This window comes from Chlorocebus sabaeus, chromosome 16 (assembly GCF_047675955.1).
Source record: "Chlorocebus sabaeus isolate Y175 chromosome 16, mChlSab1.0.hap1, whole genome shotgun sequence".
Lineage (NCBI taxonomy): Eukaryota > Metazoa > Chordata > Mammalia > Primates > Cercopithecidae > Chlorocebus > Chlorocebus sabaeus.
In genome coordinates, this window is record NC_132919.1 from 79,474,139 (window position 1) to 79,490,491 (window position 16,353).

Below are 16,353 nucleotides of genomic sequence, written 5' to 3' on the forward strand. Positions count from 1 at the left end.
TCCCTCTCACTCCACACAATCATCTCCATGACGAGCTTTAAGTGCCACCTTGAGGCCTGACTCCCTGATTGGACTTTGCTGCACCTCCAGGAGCTCACTTCCCATCACAGCCAGACGCCTCCCTCCCGCAGGCACCTCCCCAGCATCCTCCTGCCCCAGGCTACACCTTCTGTGGGACTGACCTTAAGACCCCGTTGGTTCCTCCTGAGAGCAGCAGGTCTCAACCAGATGCTGCCGGGAGGCAGGTGCTAGCGTCCACACCCAGACACGGGTCCAGTCCTGCCCTGCTCTTCCTGGTCTCCAGGCAGGGCCCTCCCAGGGTGGACATTTCCCATCTCTGCCTGGCCAGGGGCTGTTCTGGAGCCTGAGCCTGTCCTGCACAAGTACCATGGACAGGGGTCAGCCGGGCACTGAAGAGGAGTGGCAGAATGGGCAGGACAAGGGCCCCAGCTGGCAAGCTGGAGTCAGGGCAATTCCAACCAAGAAACGGTGGCAAGCCAGCTGCAGTGTCTCACGCCTGTAATCCCAGCACTTTGGGAGGCAGTGGGGGAATCGCTTGAGCCCAGGAGTTTGAGACCAGCATTGGCAACATAGAGATACCCTATCATTACAAAACAAACAAACAACAAAAATGGGCATGGTGGTGCACACCTGTTGTCCCAGCTACTCAGGAGGCTGAGGTGGGAGGACTGCTTGTGCCCCGTGGTTGCAGGCTGCAGTGAGCTGTGATCATACGACCACTCCAGCCTGGGCAATAGAGAACCTATCTCTCAAAAAAAAAAGTAAAATAAAATGAACAATAAACTGGGGCAGAAGCTGAGCCAAGCAGAGGTGGGCAGCTCTTCCTCCAGGGCCCACCCGGCTTGCTAGGGACTCACTCCAAACTGCTTCATTTTTGGAAGGGGCTTTACAAGACTGAGAGGTGTCAGAGCTGCTGGTGACAGGAGCAAGGAAAGCACCAGCCAGCCAGCCCACAGGGCCCCATGTAGGGTTCCTCTGCCTGGCAGTATTTCGATGCTTCCTAGCAGGATTCTTGGGTCCTTGGCCCCCAGAGCCATCTCCCTCCTCGACCTGCTGCAGACCCACATAAAAGGTGATGCTGCTTGGCTTGGGTCTGTTGTCACACTCTGTGGCTTCCTGGGTGTCCGCCTCCCCACAGCCTGCCTCATGTACCTCCCCAGACTTCTCATGCGTGTCAGGAGCCTCCTGTGGACTCTGGCTCTACCTGCCTCTGCTTAATCAGGAACCCACAGCGGGAAGGCTCCTAGGGCCCGCCTGCCGAAACAAACACCTCCCTGCACAGCCTCTCTGCACCCCCCGCCCCGGCCACCTCCCCACCTCCCTGTGCTTCCTCTGGGGCCCAAGACCTGTCTGCCTCACTTGAAACCCATGTTGCCTGCTGGCTTTGTGTCCCCAGACCAGAAACACTTTCGGCAGCCCCACACCCCTCATCTTGCTCTGCATCAGCACCTAAGAGTGGCGCTGGCAGGGAAATTGGCTTTGAGGGGAACGGTCAGGGGGCAGCTTTAGTCCTGGGACAGGCGTGTGGCCTGTGGGACAGTCTCTTCTGGGGGCACCTCTGCCCAGGTAGGAGGGATGCCAGGGTCTCCCAGCACTGCCGGGCACTTTGCTGGGGCAGGGGTTGATTCTGTTGCTCACAGCCCTGACACAAGGGCATTCCCCGCCCACCCTAATGCCCACGTCCACCCACACAGGAGGGGACCTTCAGGGGAGCCTGCAGGGACTCCCGGCCTAGCACTGGCCATCTGTGTCCTCTGCTTAGCTCCTGCGCTGCCAGATCCCAGCCAGACAGCAGGGACTCACCCCACCTGCCATCCCCTTTGTGCCTGAGTGTGATGGGTGCTCAGTTTGTGGGGAGCGGCCAGGACCCTTGCCAGGTGGAGTGGCAGTGGAGGATGTACCCATGCCATCTGCCCTGCCGCAGCGTTTCCTTCCTGTTCCCCTGCATGTCTTCCCTCCCTTGGAGGGAAGTGCTGGATTCTGTCCCCCAAGCGCCCCTCCACATGCCTCATACATACCAAGCACCATTCTTCGGTGGGCCTGTGGGGGCTCTGGAAATGAGTTCCCGTGATGAGGTTCCAGAAAGCTGCTCAGCTCTCCTAACCCTTGCACACCCTGACACCCTGCTGCCACCCAGCCCGCCTCCCCCCACACAGTGTGCACTGCCTCTGGGGGAAGGGGGCCTCATCTTGCTGTCTCCATACTCAGTAACTATGTGTTGGTTGAAGGAATCAGAGCATCCCTGGCCCTTGTAACCCAACCCCCAGCAGCTCCTCCAATCCTGTGGACCTCCTGGGATCCTGGGATGGCTGACTGTATGTGTCCACTTGACTGGGCCACAGGGTGCCTGAGCGTTTGGTCAAACATTATTCTGTTTCTGGCGGGGGTGGGGGGGTTGCATGAGACTAATACTTGACTCTGCAGACTTTTGCATTATATTACATTGACATTTTAATCAGTAAGGCAGATGCCCTCCAAGATGTGGGCAGGCCTTGTCTAATCAGTTGAAGGCCCCACTATTCCATCCACAGTAACCACCCTCCCTGACAGGCAGGGCCTCCCTCCTCATCTGGCAGACAGAAGTCAGGGCACTAGGGGCTGGAAACCGATTTATAAAACTGGAAGGGCCAGAAGTGATAGCACCCTGCCAGGGAGGTCAGGAGCAGGAGGGGGTGGCCACAGGAAGTTCACCGGCAACCCAAGGAGCCCTTTCCCCAAATGTCCGTGAGATCTGGGTGCTTGGCAGCCAAGAGGGGCTGTGGCCCTTCACCCTGGACTCGCGATGCCTGGACCCTCCGGGCCTTCTCACACGGGAAGGAGAGGTTTCTCCCTGAATGGAGGGCAGGGAGGGGCCAGGAGGGGGTGTGGGATCCCACCTCTGCTGAGCCTTCACAGAGGGGGCCTTTGACCTTTGCACTCAGGAAGGAGCCCATGCCAGCTGACACTGGAGTAAGAGTGGGTGAAGACCCTCCGGGCTCCTGAGCGCTAGAGGAAGGTGGTCCTGACATGGTTTGGGAGCAGAGGAGAAAGGAGGTTGAGGTTGGGGAATCCGCCCCTGTTCTGGGCTGGGAAACACTTGCAGACCACAGAGATTTCCAGTGGGAAGTGACGTGGCCCCTCCCTGGCTATGTCCCTGGCTGGCCCCTGCGCTGATCAGAGCCAGACAGTGGGCCACTATCGGGGACCCCCTAGTCCCCCTAGTGATGAGAGAAGAGAAGATGGTGGCAGGGTGGTGGTCAGGCAGGACATGTCAATCCTTGCCCACTGGCGCCAGGCTGCGGGGGAGCAGCTTGGTGTGGCCAGAAGGCGACAGAGAGGTCCCTGCAGGGGATTCCAGCTTCACCTTGTCCAGGATGGTCTTCTTGATGGCGGCTGGTGACACCTGCTCCTGGTCAGCCATGGACTGCAGCTCCCTGGAGAGGCAGGGAGAGGTTGGGTTTGGAGCACAAGCATGCACCCAGGAAGAGGGAGCGAAGTCCACAGCTCCCAGTGCCAGTCAGCCCTGGGCAATGCTGTCACCCTCATCTCAGCACCTTTACTCCCTTCTGCCAGCGACACACCCCACACAGCTGCTGGGCTCCCCTCACCTTATCCCCCTCTGCCAGCGACACACCCCACACAGCTGCTGGGCTCCCCTCACCTCACTGGAATCAGCTCAGCATCACCAAATCTCCCCACAGTGCCCCCCAGACCTGAGTTCTCATGGCCCCACCACAGGATGTGGGTTTATGCCCGTCTGTCCTGCAGGCTGGAGGTCATGTTCCCCTCACTGTTACAGGGTGGCCCTCGCAGACTCTGAGAGCGTCTGGACTGGAGAGTGGGCAGTGTGGCGAGAAACACGTCCTCACCCACCCTGCAGACCTGAACTGGGAACAGCAGCTCTCAGCCTGGCTCTGCCTTTGACCAGCTGTGGGATCCCAGGCAAACAGCAAACTGTCTCTCGCCTGCTCTTTCCTTCTTTCACCTTCCATGGAATTTTCCTTGTGCCTGGATGCTGCTGTGTGTCCTGCTGGTCTAACTTAATCCCCCAGCGAGGGCAGGGGGAAGGTGGAACCAGGCACACAGGTTCCCTAACGTGCCTGGCCACCCCGCCACCCCACTCGTGTGGCCCCTGGCTCGAATGACACTCCTGGCTATGACGACGTGGACCTATGTGGGGAGCACAGGGCAGAGCATCCGGGTCCCTCTGTGGATGTCCCCTCCTCGCAGGAAACGGAAGGTGGGGAGGAGCACTGCACACGGTAACCCAGGGAACCTCAGGGCCCCGTGTCCTGCCCAACGCCAGGCCGGAGTTCAATACATATCTGCTGAGTGCATGAATGAGCCGATGTATGGGAGATGATGGAGGCCTCTGCCATGCAAGGACCGGAGACCAGGGAAGCGGGCAGGGTGGGGGCCCACCGTGTGCGGATGCAGGAGGCCTCCACAGCGTTGATGAGCAGAGAGCGGAAGCCCCCACTTTCCAGCACGTGCAAGGCATGGATGGTGGCCCCACCAGGAGAGCTGACGTTGTCCTTGAGCTGGCCTGGGTGCTGTTCTGAGTGCAGCAGCATCTTGGCAGCCCCCTGCAGTCAGAAGAAAGGCTGACGGCTGTGAGTACCCACCTGCCTCTGCAGGGCACTGCCCCAGCCACTGCAGCACCCACTGACTCCCCACTTGGCTCCTCCCAGTGAGGCCCCAGGACCCTGCAAGGAGTGGTCCCACCAGAGGGTCAGGAAACACACTGACCAGGAGGGCCTGGGCCCCGAGGCGGACTGCCAGGCGCCTTGGAAGTCCCATCTTCACGCCCCCATCAGCCAGGGCATCCAGGGCTGTGAACGCCTGTGGGGAGAAGGCACCCTAAGCCTCTCTCCTGGGCTTCTCCTCCTTCCCTTCTGGGCAAGCTCCAGCTCCCACAGCCTTGGAGCCCTCCACCGTGGCCCTCCCAGGGGGGCAGGGACAGATGTGCCCTGTGGTCCTGGGAAGTGTCCGCCGCTGCCATCTGCCCCCGCAGTCCTCACGTAGGCGGGGCCACTGCCACTGAGCCCCGTGACGGCATCGATCAGGTCCTCTTCCACCTCTGTGCAGAAGCCCACGCTGCTCAGCAGCTGCTCCAGGAGCCTCCCGTCCTCCACCTGGGCGTGTGTGCCTGTGGCGTACACGGTGGCCCCCTCCCGGACCACGACCGGGATGTTGGTCATGCAGCGGATGACCCTGGGGGTTGGTCGAAACGCTGACAGCTTCTGGAAGAGAAACCAGTGTGTCTGTCTGGCCTTGGACGCAGTGCCTAGATGCACCCACCCCCCCGAGCAGTGCCCGAGCTGTCCCAGTGGGCCGGGACACTGCAACCCTTTTGCAGATGAAAACTGAAGTACTGAGGGCCAGGGCTGTAGACAGCCCCTCTCCACACCCCACTAGGCCTGCAGTGCTACCTTCTCTATGGAGCCGATGGTGACGCCGGCCGCACAGGACACCACGATGTGCCTGTCCTCAATGTGGTTGCCTATCTCATCCAGGATGAAGGGGATGATGTGTGGCTTCACAGCCAGGAAGAGCACATCACTGTGCTGCACCGCCTCCTTGTTGTGGGGTGTCAGCTTCACCCCCATCTTCTGTGGGGGCAACAGGTGGGCTCAGCCTGTTCCTGTGGCTGTCTGCACCCCCACCAAGCCAAGAGCCCCACAGGTAGAACCGCACAGAGAATGCTGGAGTTCGGGGTGGGGAGGGCTGGGGGCTCAGGGCTCTGACCACCGCCTTGATGACCCTTCCCACCCAGAAATGGAGGAACTCTGTGTGGAATGTGTCCCTGTTGCAGACAGAAAAGGAGCCTCCATCCACATCACCACCCTGCCACCAGCCTCAGACTGCCGTCCCCCAGACCCCCGCTCTCCATGTGTGAGTGGCAGTCTCAAGCAGCCCCCAGATGTGTTGTTTGGCTGCCCGGCTGTGGCCCCACCTGCCAGGCCCCCAGAGGACCCCTCGAAACTTTAACTCTGTGCAGGGAGGTCCATTCCAGAGCAACACCCTCCTATTAGCTGTACACACTCTCACCACCCAGGTCCCAAGAGAAATTGGCGGGGCAAGGAGGCAGGGTCCATGAGACTCCAGCCCAGGGCCCCTGCCCTCACTGCGTGGGAGCACTCCTGCATCTCCACGCCCAGCCCCACAGGGACTCAGTCTCCTTCTCCCCTTTCACCTGCACCTACCCTGAGGGCAGAAACCGTGGCCAGGTCCATGTCTGGGGAGCTAGCCATTATCTTGTGGGCAGCCAAGATGCCTGAGAGGGGAAACAGTTCCTCTTCATGGCCAGTTCTGGCTTCCCTCCCTCCCCATTCCCAGGAAGAAGAGTAAGACAGCACAGGTAAAGCCCCAAACACACAGAAGCTGCCAGTTCCCCCAGGACTCAGGTCTTGTGACCCAGCCCCCACCTTCAGCCCCCAGCCCTACAGAAGTGGAAAGGGGACAGTCTCTCCCACTGGGCCTCACCGTCCCCCACCTGGGGACCTACCTGCTGCTGTGAAGCCCTTGACCAGGGCAAAAGCCAGCTGGCCAGCGCCGATGAAGCCCACGCTCATGCTGTCGGGAGACCCCCGGCCCAAAGCCCCCACAGATGGCACCGGCTCTGCGGGATGAGACTGGCAGGATCAAAGCAAGTTAGGAGGGCAGTGCGAGCCTGACCGCTCCTCCCGCAGCCAGGTGCCCACCCGGCTTTCCACTTTGCTGTCCGATGGCCCTGGCCCGCTAACTGCTCCGGATCCCCTAGCCAGAGCGGCGAGGGGTCTCGCACCCACCGCAGGGGTAGAGGCTCCGCAGAGGAAATGACTGGGAAGGGGGAAAAGTACGGGCAGGACCCGGCGCCCCGGGGGTCCTCCGTCTGGGCTCCCACCCCGCCCGGAGCTAGGCTACCTTCGCGCCCCACCCGACAGCCGCCGCCCACCATTCCCGGAGCCCGACCCCAACCCAGCTACCGTGCGCAGGCCGTCCCCACCCCTCCGCGCCGCGCCCGCCACGCGGCACCCGCACCCCAGCCCCGCCCCCGTCGCGCCAGCAAATCCGGGCGCGGCCGCCAGGCGCTGGCCAATCAGAGCGCGCGGCGGCGCCAAAGCGGTTGCATCATCCGCGCGCCCCTCCGCTCGGGCCCCGCCGCTCGCGTGCCCTGGGATCCCCCGACCCCCGGACACACCCCCTCTCAGGCTCGTGGTCCCCTGACCCGCGCTCCTCCGGGTCGCGCTTCCTGGGACCTACCGTGGGGTCCGAGGACGCGGGCGGAGGGGGCGGTCCAAGGGGGCCCTGCACGCAGGGCTTTGTCTTGGGCCACCCGGACACGGACGCGTCAAGCTGGCAGCCCTGGGCGCGTGGCCGGTGCTCTCTGGGAATCAGTCCCTTCTACTGTCATCGAGTTTGGAGAAGCCCGGCTGCACCGCGTTTTCTTTCCTTTGTGTGTGTGTGTGTGCGCGCGCGGGGGCGGGGTTGAAAACAATTTGCTAAGTGGAAACATTTTAAATGTAACACTATTTCCGCTGGGCGCGTTGGCTTACTCCTGTAATCCCAGCACTTTGGGAGGCCGAGGTGGGCGGATCACCGAGGTCAGGAGTTCGAGACCAGCCTGGCCAACGTGGTGAAACCCCACCATGATGAAACCCCATCTCTACTAAAAATACAAAAAATTAGCCGGGCATGGTGGCAGGCGCCTGTAATCCCAGCTACTTGAGAAGCTGAGGCAGGAGAATCGCTTGAACCTGGGAGGTGGAGGTTGCAGTGAGCCAGAATCGGGCCTCTGCACTCCAGCCTGGGCAACAAGAACAAGACTCCAACAACAACAACAACAAAAAAAAAAAAAAAAAATAAGGAAGAAAAGAAGAAAGGAAAAGAAAGGCATAACACTGCAGCCACGAGTGTTCTTCTAACTGGGCACACAGTGGTGCTCCGCTAGCAAACGCAGGAAGCCCACCCCATCGTGCCCCAGCTCCCATGCGACCTGGAGCATCCTCCAATACCCAAACATCACGCCTGCCCTGGGTTTTAGGGAGAGTGAAGCTCCAGTCACTTCCCCCTGAGAGCATGCTCAGAGTTCATCTGATTCGGGCTCTGGATAGTCAGGGTCTCTGTCGGTGGTGAGATTAAGGACAAAGTCAGAAGGGATCACTGGCAGCCCATTCCCCTGCCAAGGGGTGAGAGGAGCTACCTTTTTTTTTCTGTGCTGTATCTTAGATGATGACAGGCTATTCTAGCACATCATTTCAGAAGGCCTGGGACGCTCCTGCCACAGCGGCAGGGCCACGTGTTCTGGCTATCTGTCTACCTGTTCCCCCCACTGTCGACATGTAATGACCACCACCAACACTGGGAGGCTGCTCTGTGGTGGCCATGGGAGGAGCTTGTCCAGATGGACAGCTCAAACCTGGGGCATGAAGGCTAGCAACGCCACGGTGCTTTGAGAACCAAGCTTCCCAGGCCATTTCAAAATCAGTTTTCCCCAAGTGATAACAGCAAGTAACACTTTTACCTAAAAACCCAAAAACCCAAAATGGACAGCCCTCTGGGCCAGGGATACACACCATCAACAACATTGATTCTGAAGGAAGCCTCCCAGCCAGACCTCCCAGCCCTGGGTCTCCTCCCCTTCCTTTCTCTCCCTCAGGACCTTTGAGAAGGTGGCAGAAGGCCACCAGACAGGGAGGAAATTGGGAAGTTGGTGACAATTAACTCGTTTCCGAATTCTGGCCAGTAAAAAAAGGAGAGGAGGCTGGGTCCCCTGCAAGACTGGTGCCCAGGTCTCCCCTGAGTCAGGAGGCAGGTGATCCCTGTACCCCTCCCCGCCACTGTCTGCCAGCAGCAGGCCCCACAGCTGACTGCCCTTGTCTGGGATCTGCCATTGACCCACCCCCTCTGAGTAAAGGACGTCGGCCAGACCCTGTTTGTCGGCTAACGTGAGCAAGACCCCTCCTCAGCGGCCAGCGAGGCCCTTTCCTATATTCTTCATGGCAGCAGCACAGGCCTGGTTGCGGGGACCGCCATCCAAAAGGAGCAACAATGCATCTGTCCATCACTGTGTCTGGGGCCTCTCGAGACCCCCATATGGGCATGGGGGAGGAGGTGAGCGCTGCAGGCCTCTGGGAGGGATGGGCATGAGCCACAGGCCTGTCGGAGCCAGGCTGACCTGTCACCCCTCTGAGGCAGAGGACACTGCCCGCCCCTTCCCCAGGAGGCTGCTCAGACCCTCAGGAGCCCAGCCTGCCCTGACCACAATCCCAGGCCACTTCTTCCTCAGCCTTCCCCCAGAGCATGCTAGGAGGGGCCGTCAGGAGGGGCAGGTGCCCATGGTCCCCTCAGAAGAGACTGCTGGTCCAAAGACAGGGTGCATCTAACTGTCAGCATTTATTTCCTGCTCAAGGACGTCAGTGGGACCCAGTCAATGGGCTGAGGGGCTGTTGTGCCCCTGCCCACCCGGCTTGGACTCAGGGGCGGCCAGTGGGTCAGCTCCTGGGTGGTCCAGGCTGGGCTTCTGTGCAGGAGAAGCTGGCTGGAGCGTGGAGGATGATGGCCTCGGCGTCAGGAGTGTTTGGGCAACTGGACCCTTGAGCAGAGGCAAGCAGTGCCCAGACTCTGTGTCCAGTGGCTGTCCTCAGCTGGGCTCCCTCCCAGTGCCACAGAGGCCCACAGTGCACAGATGCCCACCCGGCCACTGCTAATGCTGCTTTGTCACAGCCGATGGTGGGTGTCCAGGTGGGGCTCTGTGGCTATGGCAGAACCAGGTCCTCTCCGTCCACTGTGCACTTGGCGCCGCTGGGCTCTGTAGGCTCTTCCAGGCCACCTGCACCACTTCCAGCCGGCGGACACCCCGGAGGCAGCCTGCTTCCAAAGGCTGTGGCTACTAGCCAGACATGGGTGGGAGAGGCTGGTCCAGATTTCTGGCTCCTCTGTGAGCCGGCACAGCTCCCCAGGCAGGCCCCTCTTCGCAGGGTTCTGGGAGCTGCTTCTCTGAGCCAGGAGTGGTTCCGGCTCCACACGCCCCTCCCTCCCCTTGATTGGCCCAGCTGCTCTGCTGGGTTCCTTTCCTCTGAAAGTCATTCATTTTCCAGCTTGCCTTACCCAGCCTGAGTGTGGTCTCCAGACACTCACGGAGGTACTGGGTGCCTCGCAAATCCTTCTGACCTCAGTGTCCCCAGCTGCAAAATGGGTCACAACAGCAGCAGCTTTAAAGTTTTCCCTTATGTTACAGTGACCAGCACTGAGCCCCAGGAGCGCCGGGAAAGGCTGAGAGAGAGAGAGCTGGAGATTAGCGGAGGTGAGGTTCTCCCCTGCGTCTGCTCAGGGCCTCAGCCCTCCTGTCCTGCCCCTGTCCCTCCGTTCCTCCATGAGCCCAGCCTGGAAGTCGGGGCACGACCTCTCCCGTTGTACTTCATCTGCCCTGAGCCCGCGACTTCCCTCCTACTCGCTACTTGACACCTCGGTTCACCTGAGTTTCCCTTGCAGGGCCTGGAGCTGCTGGCCAGAGAGCAGAGGTGGGTGGGCTGCCGATGTGGGCTACAGGCTGGGCACGAAGCGAATCCTCTGGGAGTAGGCGAGGTCAGCGACGTACAGGAGCAGGTTGACATAGGTGAAGATGGCCACCACCAGCTGGCTGTCCCAGGGACAGCTGCCTCGAACGCAGTCAGGGGGCCGTTTGGGCTCGCCATACTTGGGATCGAAACAGAAGACTGGCCAGATCACGGCGGCACTGAGGTACAGGAGCACAGCCAGGAACGTGTACACCACCACCAGCCGGTCAAAGGGGCAGCCCAGGCCCCCTGTGTGGCCCATCACACTCAGGGCCACCACGGCCACTGTGGCAAGGAAGCACAGGCTATAGACGGCCACACACCACTGGGTGGCCACATAGCGCCCGTAGCGGCTGTCGTGGACCAGCGCCCCAAAGATGATGCAGGCCACGAAGGCCTGGACGATCTTGAGGAGCCCTGACACTGTGGCCATGTAGCTGGTCACCTGGCCGGGCCGGGCCCGTGTCAGGGCCACCTCCACGGCGTAGGCCAGAAAGAGGAGCCCGGCGAAGACGCTGGCTGCCAGGCGGAAGTCCCTGGCAGCACAGCCGGCAGGCTCGGGGGGACACTCCCGCCGGGTGAAGTACAGCGGGTACAGGACAGCAGCCGTGGCGCACAGCAGGGTGGCCAGCATGGCGAAGGCGGCGGTGAAGTTGCCCCAGGAGAGCCGCAGGCAGCCATGGAGCCGTGTGAACTCACAAGCCACCACCAGTGCGGAGACAGCAAAGCAGAAGCCCCAGGCAGCCATGCAGAAGGTGCCCTGGACGCCCGTGAAGCCGCCCCGGTGGGCCACCAGGCTGAAGGTGGTGCAGCCAAAGGCCAGCTGCAGCACGCGGGCTGTGCCCACAGGGGACGTCACAGCGCCCAGGTGCAGGTATGCACTCCCAGGGGGCTCCATGGCGCTGCCCATCTGGCCAGCCACGTTTCCGGCTCACACAGTGCTCCAAGGCCCTGGGGTCCCTGCTGGACCAAGACTCCTCAGTTCCCTGCGGTAGTGGCAGGTGCCCGCAGCCTGCAGAGGCGGTGACAACGGTGACATTGCAGCAGGGCAGCCTCTCTGCTGCCTATGTGAGGCGGCCCCCCCAGCGCTATAAATAGACAGCCGTGATCAGACCCCTAGAATAGCAGCCCACGTGCCTGTCCCCATCTTAGAGAGACATCTGACCCCGGTCCGCTGTGGAGTCCGCTGTGGAGCCCCTGCCGGGACCATTAACCCATTGGCTGCTGGCACCACCCCCACCTCCGCCTCCGCTGCCTCCCGCGCACCTGCATCTGTCAGTCTGGTGAGTTGGTTTCACAGCTCTTGGGGGAGGGGGAGGAAGAAGGAGGGGAGCAGAGAGCATGAGGGTCCCCACGGGGTAACCCCAGCTCCAGCAGCCTCCAGGGCCAGTTGTGTGGGGGAGGGGTGTAGGAGGCGGGAGGCGGCAGCCAGGGCTCGCCGCGGGTAGGGGGGTTTCCGCAACACTTACCCCACCTCTTCCGGATGGCCGTGTGGTTCAGAGTCTGCGTGGGCTTCAGGATCCTGCTGTCATAGCCTGAGGTTCACAGGGCTCTACTGTGGCCGCGGGGGGAGCAGAGCGTGGAGACCGTGGCTCTACTCCCCAAGCCCCCCTCCCCACCCTCATTCTGTCTTGTCCCTAACCTGCCTGGGCAGAGACGTTTGCCTGTTAGTTACTGTCTGCAGGGGCCATTCCGGGGCTCTTCACTTGTTCTTCACATTAAACACCTAGAAAAACACTCAACTCTTCCCGTTTTTTTTGAGACGGAGTCTTGCTGTGTTGCCCAGGCTGGAGTGCGATGGTGCGATCTTGGCTCCTGCGTTCAAGCAATTATCCTGCCTCAGCCTCCCGAGTAGCTGGGATTACAGGCGTGAGCCACTGTGCCCGGCTAATTTTTTTTTGTATTTTTAACAGAGACGGGGTTTCACCATGTTAGCCAGGCTGGTCTTGATCTCTTGACCTCGTGATCCGCCTGCCTCGGCCTCCCAAAGTGCTGGGATTACAGATGTGAGCCACTAGGCCCGGCCCCTCTTGTTTTTTCAAGACAGGGTCTAGCTCTGTCACCCAGGTTGGAATGCAGTGGTAAGATCACAGCTCACTGTAGCCTCAACCTCCCAGGCTCAAGTGTTCCTCCTGCCTCAATCTTTTTATTTATTTATTTACTTATTTATTTATTTAACCATTTGCAGTCTCTCCCAAATCTTCCATTTTTAAACTAAAATATGAAATGTTTTTGAAAAGAAAAAAAAGATTTCTTTTTTTTTTTTGAGACGGAGTCTCGCTCTGTTGCTCAGGCTGGAGTGCAGTGGCGAGATCTCGGCTCACTGCAAGTTCCGCCTCAGAGGTTCAAGCCATTCTCCTGCCTCAGCCTCCCAAGTAGCTGGGACTACAGGCGCCGCCACCTCGCCCGGCTAATTTTTTGTATTTTTAGTAGAGACGGGGTTTCACCATGTTCGCCAGGATGGTCTCGATCTCCTGACCTCGTGATCCACCCGCCTTGGCCTCCCAAAGTGCTGGGATTACAGGCGTGAGCCACTGTGCCCGGCTGGAAAAAAAAATTATTTATTACTAAATTTTAAAGTTTTTTCTTTTCTTTTTTTTTTTTTTTTTTTTGAGACGGAGTCTTGCTCTGTGCCCCAGGCTGGAGTGCAGTGGTGTGATCTTGGCTCACTGCAAGCTCCACCCCCCGGGTTCACGCCATTCTCCTGCCTCAGCCTACTGAATAGCTGGGACTACAGGTGCCCGCCATCACGCCCGGCTAGTTTTTGTATCTTTTAGTAGAGACGGGGTTTCACGGTGTTAGCCAGGGTGGTCTCGATCTCCCGACCTCGTGATCTGCCCGCCTTGGCCTCGAAAAGTGCTGGGATTACAGGCTTGAGCCACCGCGCCCGGCCAATTTTTTCTTTTTTTGAGATGGAGTTTTGCTCTTCCCAGGCTGGAGTGCAATGGCGAAATCTCGGCTCACTGCAACCTCTGCCTCCCGGGTTTGAGCGACTCTCCTGCCTCAGCCACCCTAGCAGCTGGGATTACAGGTGCCTGCCACCATGCCCAGCTAAGTTTTTGTATTTTTAGTAGAAACGGGGTTTCACTATGTTGGCCAGGCTGGTTTAGAACTCCTGACCTCAGGCAATCCACCCGCCTCAGCCTCCCAAAGTGCTAGAATTACAGGCGTGAGCCACCGCGTCCAGCTTTGTTACTACAAAGAGAAACAAAAATTGCCTGTAATTGCATCACCTGGATTCAACCACTTTGAACATTTTCTGGTATATCCTTGTAGGTATTTCCTGAACGTTTTAGTTAGAAAAACTGAAATCCGCAGAAGGGCTACAAAATAGCATGACAAACACTCATATACCCTTCATCTCGTCATGTCTGAGCTCTCTCCCCCACCAGACACTTAATTAATTCTTCGATTATGACGATGTGACCTTAGATTTCACAGACCTGGTCTTCCTTTTTCTTTTTTCTTTTTTTTTTTTTTTTGAGATGAAGTCTCACACTGTCACCCAGACTGGAGTGCAGTGGTGCAATCTCAGTTTACTGCAACCTCCACCTCCCAGGGTAAAGCAGTTCTCCTGCCTCAGCCTCCCGAGTAGCTGGGACTACAGGCGTGCACCACGATGCCCGGCTAATTTTGTATTTTTAGTAGAGATGGGGTTTCTCCATGTTGGTCAGACTGGTCTCGAACTCCCGACCCCAGGTGATCCAACTGCCTGGCCTCCCAGAGCGTTGGGATTGCAGGCATGAGCCACCGTGCCCAGCCTTAGAACATTTTTCGATTAGCAGAAAAATTGACCAGGTAGTGCAGCCTCCCACACAGCCCTTACCCAGCCTTCCTATGGTTAACCTCCTAGTGAGCTATGGGGGGCGGGCTTTGTTGCAGTTAATGAATCACAGCCGATACTGACACGTCGTTATTGACTAAGGCTCGCACTTGATTCCTATTGCCTCAGTTGCACTTGCTGTCCTTTTCCTGTCCCAGGAGCCCATCCCAGACCCCACAGCACACTCAGTCCTCAGGTCTCAGGCTCCTCTCGGCTTCCCTCGTGTTCGATGACCGTGGCAGTTTTGAGGAGCGCTGGCCGGTGTTTTGGAGTGTGTCCCTCTGTTGGGATTGGTCTGATACCTTTCTCTTGGTTAGACAGGGGATATGGGTTTTGGGAGGAAGACCGCAGGGTTGAAGTCCCCTCCTCATCCTGGGCTGTCAAGGACGTATGCTCTCCACCTGCCAGGTCACGGGTGGGGCTGGCCTGGACCACCTGGCTGACTCAGAGCCTGTCAGGTTTCTCCACCGTGAAGTCCCCCTGTTCACACGGTGCCCTTTGTGGAGAAGTCACGATTTGCAGCCCCCAAGGAAGAAGTGGGGGGTTAGGTTCCCCCTCCCTAGGGGCAGAGTGTCTATAAAAATTACATAGAATTTTTCAGCAAAGGAGACTTGTCTCCTCCCCCGTTTATTTGTTTGTTCAATGATGTGTCTATACCAGCTTGGATTTACAGATGTTTATACTTTGTTGTTGGTGGTGGTTTTTCTATTTTTTTATTTTTTTGAGATGGAGTCTAGCTCTGTCACCCAGGCTGGGGTGCAGTGGCATGGTCTCGACTCACTGCAACCTCCACCTCCCAGATTCAAGCAATTCTCCTGCTTCAGCCTCCCGAGTAGCTGGGACAACAGGTGTACGCCACCATGCCCAGGTAATTTTTGTATTTTCAGTAGAGACGGGGTTTCACTATGTTGACCAGATGGTCTTGATCTCTTGACCTCGTGATCCACCTGTCTTGGCCTCCCAAAGTGCTAGGATTACAGGCATGAGCCATCACGCCCGGCCTGTTGTTGTATTTTTGAGATGGAGTCTTACTCTGTCACCCAGACTGGAGTGCAGTGGCATGATCTTGGCACACTGCAACCTCTGTCTCCTGGGTTCAAGTGATTCTCCAGCCTCAGCCTCCTGAGTAGTGGGGCTTACAGGCGCTGGTCACCACACTAAGCTAATATTTGTATTTTTAGTAGAGATGGGGGTTCACTATGTTGACCAGCCTGGTCTTGAACTCCTGACCTCAAGTGATCCACCCGCCTCAGCTTCCTGAAGTGCTGGTATTACAGGCGTGAGCCACCATGCCTGACTGGGTGTTTATAGTTTGGATTAGAATCCGGAACTACAGGGGCTCTTGTGGTCTGCCGGGCTCCCCCAACGTGCTTCCGTCAATGTGTGTGTGTGTGTGTGTGCGCGTGTGTGTAAGCACTTCCTTACTTTTTGGCACTACAAGATATTCCAGGTTCAACCTGTGTATTTCCTGTGATACTGTGATATAGTAAAAAATGTGGCCGGGCACGGTGGCTCACGCCTGTAATCCCAGCACATTGAGAGGTTGAGGCAGGCAGATCACCTGAGGTCAGGAGTTTGAGACCAGCCAGGCCAACATGGTGAAACCCCGTTTGTACTAAAAATACAAAAATTGGCCGTGCGTGGTGGCGGGCACCTGTAGTCCCAGCTACTCAAAAGGCTGAGGCAGGAGAATGGCGTGAACCTGGGAGGCGGAGCTTGCAGTGAGCTGAGAACGTGCCACTGCACTCCAGCCTGGGCGACAGAGCGAGACTCCGTCTCAAAAAAAAGAAAAAAAAGAAAAAAGCCGGGTACAGAGGCTCACACCTGTATCCCAGCACTTTGGGAGGCCAAGGTGGGCGGATCACCAGGTCAGGAGATCAAGACCATCCTGGCTAACATGGTGAAACCCCGTCTTTACTACAAATACAAAAAATTAGCCGGGTGCGGTGGTGGACACCTGTAATCCCAGCACTTTGGGAGGCCAAGGCG

At 58.6% G+C, this 16,353-nt stretch overlaps 2 protein-coding genes across 4 annotated transcripts; both read right to left on the reverse strand.

The window, feature by feature from the left end:
• Positions 1–2,447: 2,447 nt before the first annotated feature.
• PYCR1 (pyrroline-5-carboxylate reductase 1) lies at positions 2,448–7,425 on the reverse strand. Of its 3 annotated transcripts, none has more exons than XM_008013295.3 (8): positions 7,246–7,425; positions 6,509–6,635; positions 6,207–6,277; positions 5,433–5,612; positions 5,022–5,243; positions 4,750–4,842; positions 4,423–4,586; positions 2,448–3,434 (listed from the first exon to the last, which is right to left on the reverse strand). In XM_008013295.3, the coding sequence occupies exons 2-8, from the start codon at positions 6,573–6,575 to the stop codon at positions 3,272–3,274; spliced, it is 960 nt and encodes a 319-aa protein (XP_008011486.3). In that variant the 5' UTR covers positions 6,576–6,635; positions 7,246–7,425; the 3' UTR covers positions 2,448–3,271. The 3 variants fall into 3 exon arrangements, with proteins under 3 accessions (XP_008011486.3, XP_008011487.3, XP_008011488.3); XM_008013296.3 differs by lacking the exon at positions 7,246–7,425 and adding an exon at positions 6,969–7,021; XM_008013297.3 differs by lacking the exon at positions 7,246–7,425 and adding an exon at positions 6,907–6,952.
• Positions 7,426–9,359: 1,934 nt separating this feature from the next.
• Positions 9,360–11,695, reverse strand: MYADML2 (myeloid associated differentiation marker like 2). The gene is made up of 2 exons (XM_037993128.2): positions 10,460–11,695; positions 9,360–10,257 (listed from the first exon to the last, which is right to left on the reverse strand). Exon 1 carries the CDS (start codon positions 11,449–11,451, stop codon positions 10,528–10,530), a length of 924 nt encoding a protein of 307 aa, XP_037849056.2. The 5' UTR covers positions 11,452–11,695; the 3' UTR covers positions 9,360–10,257; positions 10,460–10,527.
• Positions 11,696–16,353: the final 4,658 nt, after the last annotated feature.